We start from the raw sequence: 16208 nt of genomic DNA, 5'->3' as shown, positions 1-16208 counted from the left end.
TGCCTGACTCCTCTCATCCTCCACTCTGTCACCGAGTTATGACATGCGTAACCAATCTACAGGTCTGACCACCCACTGCTAGGATCATGCCAAGCGCTAGCACACTTCACAGATCCACAGCAATATGCACCTTTTTAGAGTACTACAGAAGTGTTTAAACTTTAAGTATAAACTATTCAACATGAACAGTAAAGCTTTGAATTTGGAGGTCAAACTGATATACATCACTCAAGCATATAAAGACAGTTGTTGGTGGTCTATGTTCTACTCAGACACTAGTCTCGTTGGAGGTAGATGTGATATTGTAACAAAAAAACATCTGGGGATAACCATGAGGAATTTTAGGCTAAATGTGAGTGGAAACAAACTGAACGTAAACTTCATAAACCAATCCAATATCTTGTGAAAGCAGAGCTCAAAGCAGGGGGCAATGGTGCATTCATCAACACTGTCCAATGAACAACCCTTTCATTAGCACACAGATACAATGTCTGTTAGCTGGCTAAAAAGCCCCCCCAAAAAAAATTCCAAATAAGCATGTAAATATGTGTAGCGTGTGGGGAGAATATATTACATCTGGTAAAATAAAGCATTATCTCTTAAAAAAAAAAGCAGATCAATTAGCTAACAACAGCATTTCGTTAGCTAGCGTGTTTTGCTTTTGTTTTTGATTGTCCTCTGGACAGAATGCATGGATTAGTGGAATTTGGGAGCAGGTTTTAGCAGGGGAGGACCCTTGCAAGTAAAAGATTTTACCATAAAAGCACCAAAGGTTTATCAAGTTGTGCCCAGATGTCTATTCTCGTCACTTCTGGCCCAGCGAGACTACTCAGAATTCTAACATTGCTATCAGAGTTATAAGAGTCTGATTTTCATGTCAACTGCCATCTATTTAATTTTGGTAATGATTTGGAAATGTAATGGCTGACAATAACAAATAATACAATATATGCAAATGGTCCATCTACCTTGCAGAAGCTCTTAAGTGACATCCATGATTATACCATAATATTGGTGAATATGCTAAATAAGACAATGACGATATCCATCCTGGTAATCAGTCAGGATATGAGAAACACACCGATGACATCACTTTTCCTGTATAATGTGTCATAGCTACTTCTTCCTCTTCATTCCTTTGGCTGGTACACATATGAGCTAAAAGATTAATCCCTCTTGATATGATGAAGGCTCTAAGATGGAGGTCTTCCATGCCACAGCAGGGGTCAAAGCTGAAAAAAAATTGAGGGGATAAGTCCCTCTTTAAGTCTTCTCTGCTCTCTGTTTAAAGACTGGGTCAGAACACATAACACTCTCAAAAGCACTTTTGAATGAAGTTTTAAAGATGAGCATATGTCAGCAGACATGCATGCAGAATTCCCATGAGAACACGCTATGCCAGAATATTAATCAAACAAAGAACCCTCAATTAAATACACTTTCAACAAGAGGCTGAGTCTAATCAAGAAAATGGACAAAATGAGCCACAATTAAGACAAAACTACTAAGGAAACTACTCTCAGTCTATAGCATGACATAAGCATTCCAACATTTATCTAATATAAAAAAGTACTTTGTATGTGATAACTAAAGGCCAATTAGTATTCAACAAACTTTGTCTAAACTTCAAAATGCTACTTTTACAGGAGAGAGTAAAAATGTTCTGAACTTTTAATGGAAGTTTTTTTTTTTTACAAGCAATCTTGGCCCATTTCTATCAGTCCATTCATCATGAAATTTTCACACAGTATATTTCACACACATATATTTCAGTATGTATAATCCAGCATTGTTGGTGGCTGAAGGCTTCTGTTGTTGCAGGAACCAAAACAGGCTTTCTAGCATTATTTTTCACACCCTCCATTAGCCAAGTTATCAGCAATGGCTGGTCCAGAAGCAAGAGAATGGACACAATCAGCCAAGATTGGAATCGGCACATTTCTACTTTAAATATTCGATAAACAATGGGCCAATTTGTTGTTATTATTTTATGGTATGAAATATGTGAGCCACGTAAGTGAACTCGAGACGTACTGTGAATGCTGCTGCTACACCTCAGTGTGCTAAATAGACAGCAGCCTCTTACTGTCAATGTGATGCTTATTTGATTTGTGTTATTTAAATAGGCAACTAATTTTTCGGTTGTGAATTTAAAATGCCAGTTTGGCCTGTTAGAGAGCCAATAATGCTAGTTATATTGTGACTTTGACTAATAGAAAGTACTGGAAATGTGCTAGTGTGTTTCATGTATTCATTTAGCTTACACAGCGTAAATTTGGTAAATTTCAGACTTAAAAATTCATGATCAGTGCATTATTATTTTCTCCAGTTGTTTTAAACTTTCAGCTGTCAATGTCAATGTCCTGTCTCATTTCATATGCATGCTTCTGACCTCTTGCATGTTTATCAATGAAGAACTGAGTCTGCCATGTGTGTGACCGCATGCTGTATTTATACTCCAGTAAAATAAAAAGTCATGACACTAGCCTGAAGACTAAAATAATGGGATAATATTCCTATTAAATTTTGTAGACGAACATTCAAGTAACAACAATCACAATGTGTTTTTATTAAATATGTATTTCTTATAGGTATGATTTTCTATGTACATGTAATCTATGTCCATGTGTGTCTTTGCTAACATTATAACAGATGTTATAGGTAGTCGGCTCTAACATTCACACATATAAAGTGCAGGATGCATTTATCAACACTCACAGAAGTATAAGACTTAGTCATGCCTACATATTTTACCTTCATGAATTTAAGATGATGTCACTATTAATTTCAGATTTGTCATATCCTGAGTCATATCCTGTTAGCTAATTATCAAAACCCAATGAAAAGAGTAAACTGCTAACATTATTCTTTTAAGACTAGTGTCAAAACCACACACAATATTGTGTCTATTGCTTCTATACAGCCAGTGAAGGTTTTTTGCAGGGGTGGGACTCTCATCTATGTGTCAATGTAAAAAAACAGCTTGTAAATGCGTACAGGGATATAACACTGAGAATAAAAGAGAGTCCAAAAGGGGCTTACGGCAGAAGAATTTATAGAGAAGAGAAAACAGCAAATAGCATGTACATGCATATATGCATCCACACTAATGAGAGCTAGCAGGCAATAAACTGTCGCCCTACAGAGAGCGGGGGGCAGATGCTAGTTCACAGTTCCACAGCTCCATGGCTGCTCTCTCTGAGCATCTCCTCTCACAGCTCCACCAACTGCCTCTTCTTACGTAACCCCCTCCCCCTCCAGCATGCTCGTCTTTATTGGCTTATTTCTCTCTTTCTCGACATTAGGATTTTCACCTTTATCACAGTCACTTTCCCATGCTAGATTTGATTCTCAGTTCTCTCTGATTGTGTCTTTTATGATGGATGCTTTTGTCATTTCTAATGCTGTCCTTTTATGCCTACTGTAATTCATTTAGATTTACGATGGACGGCTTTTGTAAATAAAGCACATCAACGTGGCCTTCAAAGATAAATGAAGCCTCCTTTGGAATCTTGACAGACAAGATGGAGTCATGAACGGAGTGGAGGTTTCCTGTCGAATGAGGCACTTTAATACTGCCATTGCCTTATATCCTCTATTTGAACATGTTTTCCCTCATTAATCATCAGTGTGCACTCAAAAACTGCCAACCAAGCCATTACATAAGTAAAACTACTTGGTATATGTTCATAGCACTGGAGGAGGCATTTAAAATGACACATTTGACAAATGAGCAGAGTATGTACGAAAGTGCATAAGGTAAAATCAGTAAAGCCTGTCACGCACAGCCTAGAATAAATAGACATATAATTTCACTGCTGTTTAGAACAAACAGGCAGTTGATAGATGAAGCCTCTGCCATCCTGACAAGCAAATGGCTTTCTGCTTGTGCTTTTCCTCCCTGTGCTTGGTGGAATCTCTTCTGCAGCCACTGATACCTCACCCTCCATTTTAGTGCTATGCTCCTGGTCTCTGTTCTCTCACCTTCTTTCTCCCTCACTCATGAACGTACAGATAAATGCACCCCCTCCCAGCCAGATCCTGCTTCTCTAGATACGGCATGCAAGCACAGGTTCATATGCACTGCACATCCATGCAGGCTGTTGCTCACATAAGGGGTTGTATCTTCCATTTCACACACTGAGAGCGACCCTTCCCCCACCCCTCCTCACTCACACGCACACGCGCACACCTTACTTAATTACAGTTTGTATTCGTAGGTTCTGTCTGATATGCTCTGCCAGAAAACAGGCAAAACAAAAAAGACCAATCTAATTAAAACGGCACATGGACAAATGTAAATGACCAAGAAGAACTGCATTATTTTTATGCAACATTTAACACATCAGGATTTTTCCTTTGTAGTATTTCATCTCATCTTTGCTAAGTGATGTAAGTCTGTAAATATCAAAAACATTAAAAAATGACCGGAACTTCTATAAGAGCAGCTATTTAGAGAGGTTGTTTAAGAAAAGCTCTGTTCAGTCACTCCCTTCTTCTACTTTCCCCAAAGAAAAGATATCCAACAAGAAACTGTTCTTTCCTTAGTTCTGAACATGTCTTTATAATAAGCATAAAAATGTCCAGGTCCGTTTTGCTGCAAATGAACATATAAATATAATACTTAGGAGCAATGTAACCAGGCATTCTATGCCCACTCAAAGTGTTCTCCAGTGTTAATATCCCTCATTTGGTTATGAAATACAGTCAAACTATACAGTCACTGCTGCTCACAAATCCCTGTAAGATATATGATTTGTACCTATGGTTTGAGGAAGATACAATATTATGGTTGCACTATGAAGACATGGAGATTTAGCATTCTATACACAGCCATCTTAGACAATAAATCTTCAATGAAATTACAGTAAGATTACTGCACAACAAGAAAACACTGAATCAAATAAGCAATCCTGCAAGAAGCCCTTATGCAGAGGGACCTCCATTATAGGCTTTGAACAGAAGGATCAGCTCCACCGAACGTGTTCACGCTTGTGTCAGCTCCAACCTAGCAACCACATACAACCATATACGGCCTCAGTGGCATGAGCAGTTATCAAACACGGAAAACGCGTTTACCTGGTCATACCAGTCCCGATTGGAGCAGGTGCATTCCGGCCACCATCCTCCTTGCCCTCCCGAGTTGTTTCCGTTCACCTTGGGACCACCCTTGGATTGGCTCTTGGGATTGGGGCCTCCAGGACCCCCGGCGGACATCATTTTTCCTTTACTTCTCCCCAGCGTGCCCCCTCCGCCCATTCCCGCTCCTCCACCTGAGGTCTGTGGCGGTAAGGTCTGACCGCCTCCGTAGCCAGCCGGATATCCGTAGGGTTCCGGCTGCCAGTCTCCGTACGCCGGGGCATCCATCCTGCGCAGGGCAGCCATGCGGGTCACCTCATAGCATTCTGGGCACTTACAGCAGTGGTGGTGTTTGTGCATGCTGGCTGGCTCACACGGCGTGGCGCTCTCTCACGCTGCTGCTGTTGTTGCTGCTGCTGCCTGCTCAGATCAAACACAGCACACGCCGCTGCTCGGCTCAGGGAACAGCAAGGCTAGTGGTAAAAAAACCGCACGAATCGCAGCAACGTCGCCGACTTTCGCAAGCCCTGTTACCCCCTCTTTGTTCCTCCCAATCCAGAAAAAGCAGATGAAGAGGCAGCAAGCAGGAAAGGGGTAATACAAAAAGGACTGTAGTCTTCCTCCGTTCGATGAAAAAGATCTGGGAAAATATCGCTGAAAATACTGTATATGATCTCACAATCAGAGACCAGCCCCGATGACAGAATATTCTTCTTGCCGTTCTTGGTTCACAGTGATATGTATATAAATTCATAGATATATATATTCATTTGTTTATATATGTATATATTTACACACACACAAATACATATAAAAATATGAATATAAACAGACAAGCACAAATACACAGTTATGTACAGGTATATTATGTATATTTATATATATATATATATAAATAACTATATGCGTGTGTACAAATATATATATAAACAATTTGTATATATATAAATGATATCCGTGATTCTTCCTCTGGATTTCTCTTCTTTTTTACCAGCTAGATTTCCTCCTTTTCTTCCTCCTGCAATGGGTAGCGATTTTCTTTCGTTCTCTCTCTCTTCTCAGCCTGCAGAGAGGAGCTGAGCACTGAATTGCCTCTCAGCCCGCTTGCCCTAGATGTGGATTATACAGAGGGACGTGAGCAAGCGAGAGGGGGAGAGAGAAAGAGAGAGAGAGAGAGAGAGAGAGAGAGAGAGAGAGAGAGAGAGCAAGGCAGAGAAGGGGAGAGGGAGATGCATAGCAGCATCCCTCCAGCACCTCAGCTCTGACAGCCACAGCCAATCAACTTGCAGCACAGCCATCAGCAGCAGCACCAACAGGACTCTCAGTGCATCAGTGACTGCTCTTAAAGGGGCAGTGCACCATAAAATCAGCATGAGCACAGAAACGGCATGATGATCCAGAAATTCCAATGCTCATCTGATGCTGGTTCAACGTAAGAAAGACTCTAAGCCAGTCTTACCAAACACATAAGAGCTGTGTTAATTTTGTGACGTATAAAAAGAGCCTGTAGGTATATTTACATTACAGACTAGTGCTTTCTGATATATTGTCTACACAGACACACCATGATACCACCCACTGTGGTACTTTTGAATGTTAGCAACATTTTTAGCAATATATTTGATACAAAATGAGCAGAATATGCAGGATATAATCCCCACAAAACAGCGGTATTCCTGTTGCCAAGCAGTTTGTTTATAGGTTTTTAGGTGATTAACTTTTATGTGACACACTTTACTCATGGTAAGGTTTCCTTTGGTGCAGTTTTAGGAGAAGAAAACAAAGAGAAGAAGAAATATGGGTTCGTTAACTTCACTGATCCAAACTTAAACGGGAATGATGTATACAAAGTCATTCAGAGTAGTCTGATATGAAATCCGTATTAAAGAAACTTGCGAAGTCAGAATTATTCACAATAGTATTGATATGAGCAGACATCTGAAGTGTAATACCTCAAATATATGAAATGGTTACGAATGTGCTGCCTGATGCCTGAGACACTGATTCACAATGATTCTGATACAAGGTTTTGACCAAAAAAGTATTTTTTTTAAATCCATTCATAGTGGTGAGGTGGGGTGTTCCTAGGCAAAACACTCCAAAAAGAAAACATATTTTTTCACACTTGCAAATATTTTACCATTATCAACATTATCTACCAAACCAGTTCAAAGTCAGACTTGAAAACACATTTTGGACTTTTAACTGTCCTGAACTTTAGACTAAAAACTTATACCTTAATTGGGTTTATTTTAATTAAAACAACAACTGAAATGACTAAGTTAAATGACTGACTGCACACTTTAAATAGCTGTACACACATAAAATCACAACATTTTTTATTAAAACACAAAACGTTTACATAATGGAAGAAAATCTGTGTTTCAGTAGTGACATAACACCAACATTTTTAAAAACAATATTAAAAAAATGCAAAAAAAATGTGAGTATTATTTTCGCTGGTTTAAATTTAGGGGTTAGGCTTTGGGACAGCCACCTCCCTAAATAAATCATAACATAATTTGTTAAATTAAGGTTCTGAACATTGTTTATTTAAACAGTTTTTTTACTGAGGGACTGCAAATTGATTTAATTCTGTAGAATGGTTCATATATAAATACTCAGAAGACACATGTAGGTTCACTATTGGTTTTGGATAGTAATTAAAATGGATATATTTGTGTTGTAACCATTGTGACCTTTGGTTCCTATCACCACTACTGTAAGGAAATCTGTTGATAAGTTGCTCTACAATGCACCGTTTCAAATGAATCCAATCTGACTTTGTTTACATCTCAACACCTGAATTACGCAGAAATTTTGAAAAATCAGTGGAATTCCCCTTTAAATGCCATTTGGTACTGCAATTAAGTTAATAAATATTGTGGTATAGAATTGTATCAAAACCACCCAGCAGTATTTCAGACCAAACAAAAAATTGTTAAATCGTTAAAATATTTCTTTCAAAATATTTCTCATGTCTCAATATGTCCCATTTGTATTTTGTTGCTAGGACAGAACTGCAAATTTCTTTTTTTCATTATGGCTATAAAATGGTAAATCACACAGAGTACATAAACACTTTAAATAAAAAAAAAAGAATAAGATTTAAGATTCTGTATTTTGAACATATAACAATTCCTATACAAACGTTTCATAATCAGTGGGAAACATCAGCCCTGACCACCAAGACAGTGTGACGTTTTCATATGCATGTCCACTTAAGAATAAGAATTACACACTTCTGTCTCAGCGTAGGTGGTGTGAGAGGGGGAAGGAAAGATAGTGAGAATGAAAGGAAAGGCTGGCTGAAAAGTCTGTAGAGAACAAATTGAGTACAGCCTGGAGTGTAGGCAAATCAACTCATTTTAGAAGACATCTCTATCAATAATAACAATGAAATTCAAAACAGAGGACATTGTGGAAAATTTCAGCTGACAGTTTGAGATATTGTTAAGCCTGCTAATATCACAATGCTTAATCTTCACCAGAGCCACTCTTGGATATGCAGAGAAGCTGACAGAAAGAAGTTGTTTGCAATTACAGAACACGTAACAGGTATAAAACAGACCATCTCAACATCCTCAACAGGCTGTAAAAGCTATGCTGCTGACACCATTCTGTGGCTGAACTGGATTAGGTTTTGATTAAGGTTAGGGTTAGGATTAGGGCCAGGGTAAGGGTTAGGATTAGGTTTTGGGTTGACGTTTACAGATATGAATTTGGACACTCCAAATAAGTGAAAAACAGCTGAATTCAGTAGATTATAAACAAATTTTATTTCCATAGTTAATTAAAAGTCTCTTGATAATCTACTGAATGTATCGTAACATATCAACAATACATCTACTTAATGTAAGTAATGTATCAACAATACATCTTCAAGATATTTACCTCAATGTATTCAGATGCTCCACTACTGCTACCTCACTGATTTGTTGTTGATGTGTTACTGATACTCTGTTAAGAGTTTATTAATCATCTACAAAAGACCACTCAAAATAGTATTTCCAAAAAAAGTATTTTAATAGGAAATACATTTGTTCTCTCATCGTGTAAATTAAACCAAATGTCTTCACAGGCCAACTTTGGCCCATGAGCCACACTTTGGGCAACATCAATGCCCATAATTTTAGAAATGTCACTTCTGCACACAAAATGAAAATGTATTTGTACTCATTTGGACATTTACAGGATTTCCCACATATTGTTATTTATATTTATAACTCAGTGACACGACACTAGACATATGTACTAGACTATGGACAAATGTAGCTGGGCATCAAAGCAGCAGTGTACAGCACATCTGGATTAAATAATAGTATAGAATATACTACTGATACAGAATGATCATATAATGCCAAAAATAGTATATTCCACTGGATGCAAATGAATCTTCACAGTGAAAGAATTAAATGATGTGAGCATGAGTGTGTGTGTGTGTGTGTGTGTGTGTGCGTGTGTGTGTGTGTGTGTGTGTGTGTGTGCGCGTGAGCATGTGCATGTGTGTTCCTGCATGAACTGTTTGTGAGTCCTTACACTGACTGCAGGCTGTACCGTTAGAGCTCTACTAGGAGGCACAAACAGCAGGCTCAGCCACACATAATTATATGCACTGGTAACTCCTTTCATTATCACAATATTCTATTCCTGTAACTTGTAGAGACTGTGAAAGCAGAACAGAAAGAGGGGAAACTTTTACATTCGGAGGGAGAGATGAGGGCCAGTCAAGACTCTGAACCGGGGAAGAAGCACACACTAACACTGCCAAAGCCAATCAGAATGTGCGGGTGGTGCTTGGTGGCTGGAAAAGACGGTGCAAGCATATCTACCACATGACTGGACACATGTTGTGGCCATCCTCCTCTTTCCCTTTGCACAAAGCCCTCCTCTCTACAGCAGCTCCCTATACAGTGATGCACAGTTCAACGCTCACCACACAGCGCTGTTTGAATCTCCATGCTTGGAGATGCAGATTAGAGGGGAAGGGAGAGGGGCAGAACATGCTCGTATGCATGCATTACATGTTGGCATTATGTCATGTGTTTGTGTGTGATTCTTCCAGTGTGTGAGCGCATGGGGGCGTTTCTAGTACCTCTAGGGAAAGAATCCTACTCCTTCAAAGATTATATAATATAAAAATATATATAAAAAAAAAAAGATTCTGTATGTCTCTGCAGTCAGAGCCAATCAGTGGCCAAACTGTCTGCATCTGTCATACTAAGGAATGGCAAGAGGGGGAGAGAGAGAGGAAAAGAGGGAAAATATGGTTAGGTTGTTAAGGGGTTGCCAATCCAACCAGAACACCGGAGCACTGCTTAAAGAAAAGCAGTGCCTTGTGCATCTTTGTTACAATTATGGTTATAATATCAAGCTCCATCTGTCTACTTTCTGGAAATGTGCATCCATATATGATGCACTGTTGCAGGCTACTGCATACAGTGTCCATGTGATAAAGCTGACAGATGCATCCTCTCAGGCTGAATTCTAAAAACAAATCTCAATGCCATTAGCACAGCTGGACGGTTCAGTAACATTTACACAGCATCCTACTACTGTATATGTCTCATTATATATTTGCATTTTATAAAGTCAATAACCACATATTTTGATTTTATATGATCCAATCTGCCAATCATTTGAAGACTAGATGTTCTAGGTGTCTAGAAAAAGGTTTCAACTCCTGCAAGTATTAATAATTTTTGGAAAATGAAATAGGTTAGGTCTAACATACTCTTAACATACTGATAAGAAAGGCTTGCTCATAGCATGAACAGGAAGAAATCCACATTGGTTTTAAAGGGGGGCAGAGCCCACCTTACGGCAAATACCTTACATCTGTCAGTCTCACTGTCAGCCCCTGCAAGCCCCCATTACATAAACCCTCCAGCCTGCCTCACGCCCCTTTGCATACGTTCTCACACAGCAAGGCATCTATAGAAAATTTCTGGAATTTCTGTGCATTCTCATATCAGCCCATGCGACTGCTCTCTAATCACCTGACAGGATGCATGCCCATATAAGGCGGGATGAGACACAGGCAGTCTTAAAGGGACAGTAACACTGTTACTAAGCATCCTTTGAATGAAATGCAGAGGCAACGCTGTGTAGAACACAGTGTGCTCTTTGAATCAGCGTAAAGATCTGTCACAGGCCTTGATGCCTTTCATCCTGTAATTTTCATTGGATAGGTCACAGCATGGGGGAATTTCTGTACCAACAATTTCCTTCCTATTGTACGTGGCTCATACGATTCCTGCGTGCTTTCAATTGGCTCTGACAGAGTGAACACTTGCCAGTGTTTCATGGAAAGCTGAAAGCAGGGAAGACGAGGCTACAGACCCAAAGACTGTTGTGGCTCCCACATTACTACACACTCCGAGACACTAAACAAAAGCTCCTATGAAGGATGTGACTCCTATTAATAGGGCTGGTGGTAGAAAACAGCTGCTGCACCAAACACTGCACATCTGAGTGACAGTATAATGATAGAGGTGAGCTACAGAAAAAACACAGAGATAGTGACAGGAGGAAAAGAGAGATGGAGAAAGCAGGAGTATATGAGGTGCATGGAAAGTGAATGGGAGATAAGGGACTAAACTGAAGAAGAGAGGCTGCAATAAGGCATTGCAGAGGCTGAGGGAAAGGAAAGAGAGACTAATGGGAGGAACCAGAGACAAGGGAAGAGATATAGGAGCTAAGTAAATGGAGAATGCTAATCATGAGTGGGAAGAAACAACTGGACTAAAAATGGCTGGAGGAACCATGACTAGAAATCTGTGCTTAGGAACAGATGAGACTTGGACAGGGAAAGATGTTATAGAATCCAAAAAAGAAAGATGAAAATAACTTGCCGCTATGAAATAGCACTTCTATGTAATTGTATTTGCATGTCTGATTGTGACATTCAATTCAATTTCAGTTGAGACTGTTCAATTACTAGCATGTCCATACATTTCATGCTTTTGCCCATGTTATAACGGCGCACACATATGATAGAGTATAAGGTACAGAGATGCAAAAGAGACAGAAAAACAGAGACAGAGGGAGGGAGAGCGAGCAAGGCAGCCTGTCTGTGGGGATGCAAGCAGAGGGAGGAATTTCGTTTCCATGGTAACCTGCAGAAGGCTGAACTCTGGGTGTCCGTTCCAGCTCTGACTGTGTTGCACTGCGCCGGCCCTCGCCTCTCAGCCGGCTCGTTCCCTTCATCCTCCCCCACTCCCTCTTTCTTTTTCTCTCTCTCACTCTCTCTATCTCTCCTTCTTTATTCGTGCCACTCTCTATCCTTCCCCTGCACCACGTATCCCCCGTCCTCCCTCCATGTGTGTGGAGAGACACAGCGCTCTGTTCGGCTCAGCAGCACACAGCCTTACTGTCAACAGGATGTTCTTGCCTTGCACTCTACTATATGGTTTAATGCGGAGAAATGACACTTGACACGTCTTTAAAACCCACTGAGCCTACATTCCTAAGCCACAAATCGAGACCCCCGCAACCACCTCCTCCTCTTTTCCTCCTCCCCCTCACGCCCCCACCCCTCGAACTAGTTCTCCACTCAGCTGAAAAGCCAGCGCCTGCAGGCATTGTGCTGCCATGTGCCGCTGGGCGTGTTGTGATTGGGAAGGCATGTGAAAATGAGGGCTGCCATGATACAGTGGAGCTCAGTATGCCTTTGGAGCCATGATGCCTTTGGACCACTCTAAGAAATAACGTGACATCATGATTAGTGCCACTTTTCTGTTTTTTTTTTGGCAAGACAGGGGGCTTATTGATTCAGCTGTAATGTGGCTTAGGTAGGATCCACAGTCTTAAATGCATGATTACAGCACCTGCAATCATGTTAATGTGTTAGATTCAGACAAATAACCATAAGATATGACAGTATTACAATACAATCATGCAGACTGTTCCCGAATACCAGGATTTAGGCATCTTATGAACCAAATTAGCCACTTGTGAACCCAAACCTTTGTGATTTATTTGGCACTATACAGCACCATGTGAAAGTCAGAAACTATCCTTCATTTATTTAATGTCTACTTAAAACAGCCAATTTTTAATTTTTCAGGAGATATTTCTGAAGGGATTACAGAAGATAATCCACTTGCATAACAAAGGGGAACGTCAACAGAAAATAAGTGAAAAACAGGAGTTTCCTAAACTGGAATTCAAAAAATGCTTAAAAGAGAAAATAGGACCTCTAACAACCGTGCAAGACCTGCTAGACCATCAAAACTGTCACTGTCAGGCAAACAGTACATAAAGCTTTCATCTATGAGAGGCAAGAGGACATAAATCTCCACACTTGCTCGTGGTCTAAAAGGATGTGTAGCTGTCAAGAACACATTACTAAGAAAGGCAAACAGACAGAAAAGAAGAAACTGCAACTGCAAATCAAACAAAGAAGCTGCTGGCGTTCTCGCAACAACGGACTGGCCACCCCAGAGCCCAGACCTCAATGTCATTGAATGTGTTTGGGATTACTTGGATTGTGAAAAGCAGAAAAAGCAACCAACTTCTAAGACTGAACTTTGGAGATACGAAAAAATATCTCTGCAGATTTCTTTGAAAAACTGAAAGCAAGTCTAACGAAAAATGATAGATGGTTTTCCATCACTCAAGGGAATGCAATTCCACTGCACTACAGTGCTGGGGAGTTTTCTATCCCTCTTGCTAACACTTGGCATTAGGCATGGTGACCTTAGATTCATGTGCGGGTGCTCCCAAGTGTCCCACTCAATTGGTAATGCTTTTCTATGGAGGGTACACAAGCTGTTTTTGTGCAATTAACTGCATGTGAAAGCAATGAAAGAACCTTAAAGTAGACGAATTAACTAATCACAAGGGGCGTCTGGACGTCTGGAGACTCTTATTTTCATCAACAATGAAACAGTTAAATGAATGCTTGAAGCCTCAAATCAGCAAGCATGTAGTTGCGGAAAACTGGTAAATACTGCTAGTCAATTTGTTAACATTGTTTATGATGTAACAGCCCAATATCTTAACCAGCAACAGCAATGTCTGTATTCATAAGTATTCTTAATTCAGCATTACATGTATGGACAAAGAAAAGGAGCCGCCTTATTAAGCAACTCATAACTCAACTCAAAAAATGGCATCTTCAAAACAACTCACATTTCACACAAATTTGAAACCCTCATATACATTCATTCATAGACAAGCACTGTGTTTGTTTTAAGCAATAGCCCTTATTAACAAACTGAAACTGCCAGATCTTACATTCTTAATAGCTCTAGCAATTCTAAACTGGACAAAACTGTGTTGTACTCAAATCTTAATGTAACTCCTAAACAGTCATCACCATTTAATCTCCAGTTTCCCACTAACCTTGGGTGCCTCTACATGGGAGTGACTCACAAGCCCGGCCACTCTCTCCACCTTCTGTGGGCTCCTCCTGCTGGTCACTCGCACTCGTGACACACCCTCCACTTCCGAGCTCTGCTACACAATTTATGAAAGAGAACATCAGACAGCAGCAAATTCAAAGATTAAATTTGAGTAACTAATTTTTATGTGAATCACTCCAAAACATAAATGTCAAAATATGCCTGATTATTTGCAATAGATCAGTATTACATTACCTTACAGAAAGCAAGTTTAATCATATGCATCTGGAAACACTATAATCCAATTTTATGATATTACAGTACAGAGACAGTGATAGCTATGCCGTGTTTATATGTATATTAATTACCTCACAGCCATTTGTGTTTTTTCCTCTGTTTTTCAGTTGTTTACATTCTAGCATCAGATTAACAGTCACAACGGCAGAGCGAACAACAGCTCCTAGGCTTTCTCTGGAATATTCCAGTGCACGCACAAAAAAGCATTTGTTGTGCAAAGAGACAATACTGCAAAAAAGGCAAACACTGCATGGCTGGTAACCTGAACTGGAAACCTCAGTGTATCAGACTGACAGCACATGACAAAGCAATAGCATTACAAGAGAAAAGAAAACAAGTACAACATAAACAAACAGGAAAAACGGAAAAAACAAAAACGCTGAGCATTACAAAATCCAACTAAATACACTCAAGCAGCAGAGGCAAGTTGCAAAGCACTGCAAATCAGATCAATGGATCTAAAGTCACAGGACAGGTACAGTAATGGCTAGGTGAAATAATGACATTATTCATTATGATATGAAACTAATAATGCCACAAATTGTAAATAAAGCAATATCATGAGTGAAGAGTGAACAATGTACCTTCTTAATTGTTAAGACTTTGCATCACAGTTATTTACTGATCTCCCACAACCTTGTTGTCTGGAACTGTTTTCTAGATAAACCTAGCATCATTTAGCTTGTGGTAAACATGTAGATTAAATGCAACTTGTATATAAGTAAATTAATTTTTATATATGTCAACTGTTACACTTAAAGAAATGTAAAGAAATTCAGTAAAAGATCAAATTTACACAACTTTCCTCTTACCCCACAGTCAATCAGCCAAGACATGTTCGTTGTCTGAAATTTGTTTACTAGTTTTGCACTGTAGCAACAAGGCATAAAGTAGCTAACATGTAATGGAAGTCAATGACATGCAAAGTCTTTTAGTCTGACATAGACTTCTATTATATTAGCCTTTTAGCTTTACTGCAAAGCTAAAGAACCAAACTTCAGACACCAAATATGTCTTTGGTGGATCGGCTACTTTTGGAGGATAAGTGAAACGATTGTTTAAATGTGAGTTTTTTTAAGAAACCATTTCTTTAAGATTCTGTATAAGCAGAGTCTTAGAAAGTATTTCAGTATTTGTTAAGGACTTAGTCACCAACTTATAGATTGTTCTCTAATTGTGCCAACTGTTTGCCAAAACCCATCCCACATAGAAAATCAACAGGCAGCAGAGGACAACCTTTGGAATAAGTCACAACAGCGAGGTTAATTATTAATATCTTATTACTAAATGTTACAAAAGCATCATGTTTGCACGTAATATCACGCAACTAAAACTGATCACTAAAGTGAAACTGAAAGCAGCAGTTAAATTAACTAGCTATAGAAGCAAATATCCCAATCTGAATTCTTAAGAATAACAGACTACATTATTACTACTGCAGACTAAAAATAACAACAATATGAAGCTTTATTTATTAAGCACATT

At 39.4% G+C, this 16208-nt stretch overlaps 2 protein-coding genes across 7 annotated transcripts in view; both read right to left on the bottom strand.

Moving 5' to 3' along the window:
• Window positions 1-5628, bottom strand: part of dlg3 (discs, large homolog 3 (Drosophila)) — a 77781-nt gene extending 72153 nt beyond the window's left edge. For all 6 annotated transcript variants that reach the window (XM_036569066.1, XM_036569060.1, XM_036569061.1 and 3 more), the window contains exon 1: window positions 5080-5628. In XM_036569066.1, coding sequence (XP_036424959.1) covers window positions 5080-5439 — 360 coding nt within the window. In that variant the 5' untranslated portion in view covers window positions 5440-5628. The remainder of the gene's footprint in view (window positions 1-5079) is intronic.
• Window positions 5629-5946: 318 nt separating this feature from the next.
• Window positions 5947-16208, bottom strand: part of LOC118807171 (disks large homolog 1-like) — a 30890-nt gene continuing 20628 nt past the window's right edge. The window contains exons 4-5 of the mRNA XM_036569067.1: window positions 14428-14541; window positions 5947-6188 (exon numbers count right to left, since the gene is read on the bottom strand). Coding sequence (XP_036424960.1) covers window positions 6138-6188; window positions 14428-14541 — 165 coding nt within the window. The 3' untranslated portion in view covers window positions 5947-6137. The remainder of the gene's footprint in view (window positions 6189-14427; window positions 14542-16208) is intronic.

The sequence above is a fragment of the Colossoma macropomum genome, unplaced genomic scaffold (assembly GCF_904425465.1).
Source record: "Colossoma macropomum unplaced genomic scaffold, Colossoma_macropomum, whole genome shotgun sequence".
Lineage (NCBI taxonomy): Eukaryota > Metazoa > Chordata > Actinopteri > Characiformes > Serrasalmidae > Colossoma > Colossoma macropomum.
Note: the sequence above shows the minus strand (reverse complement) of the source record. Positions and strands in the feature narration are given on the sequence as shown.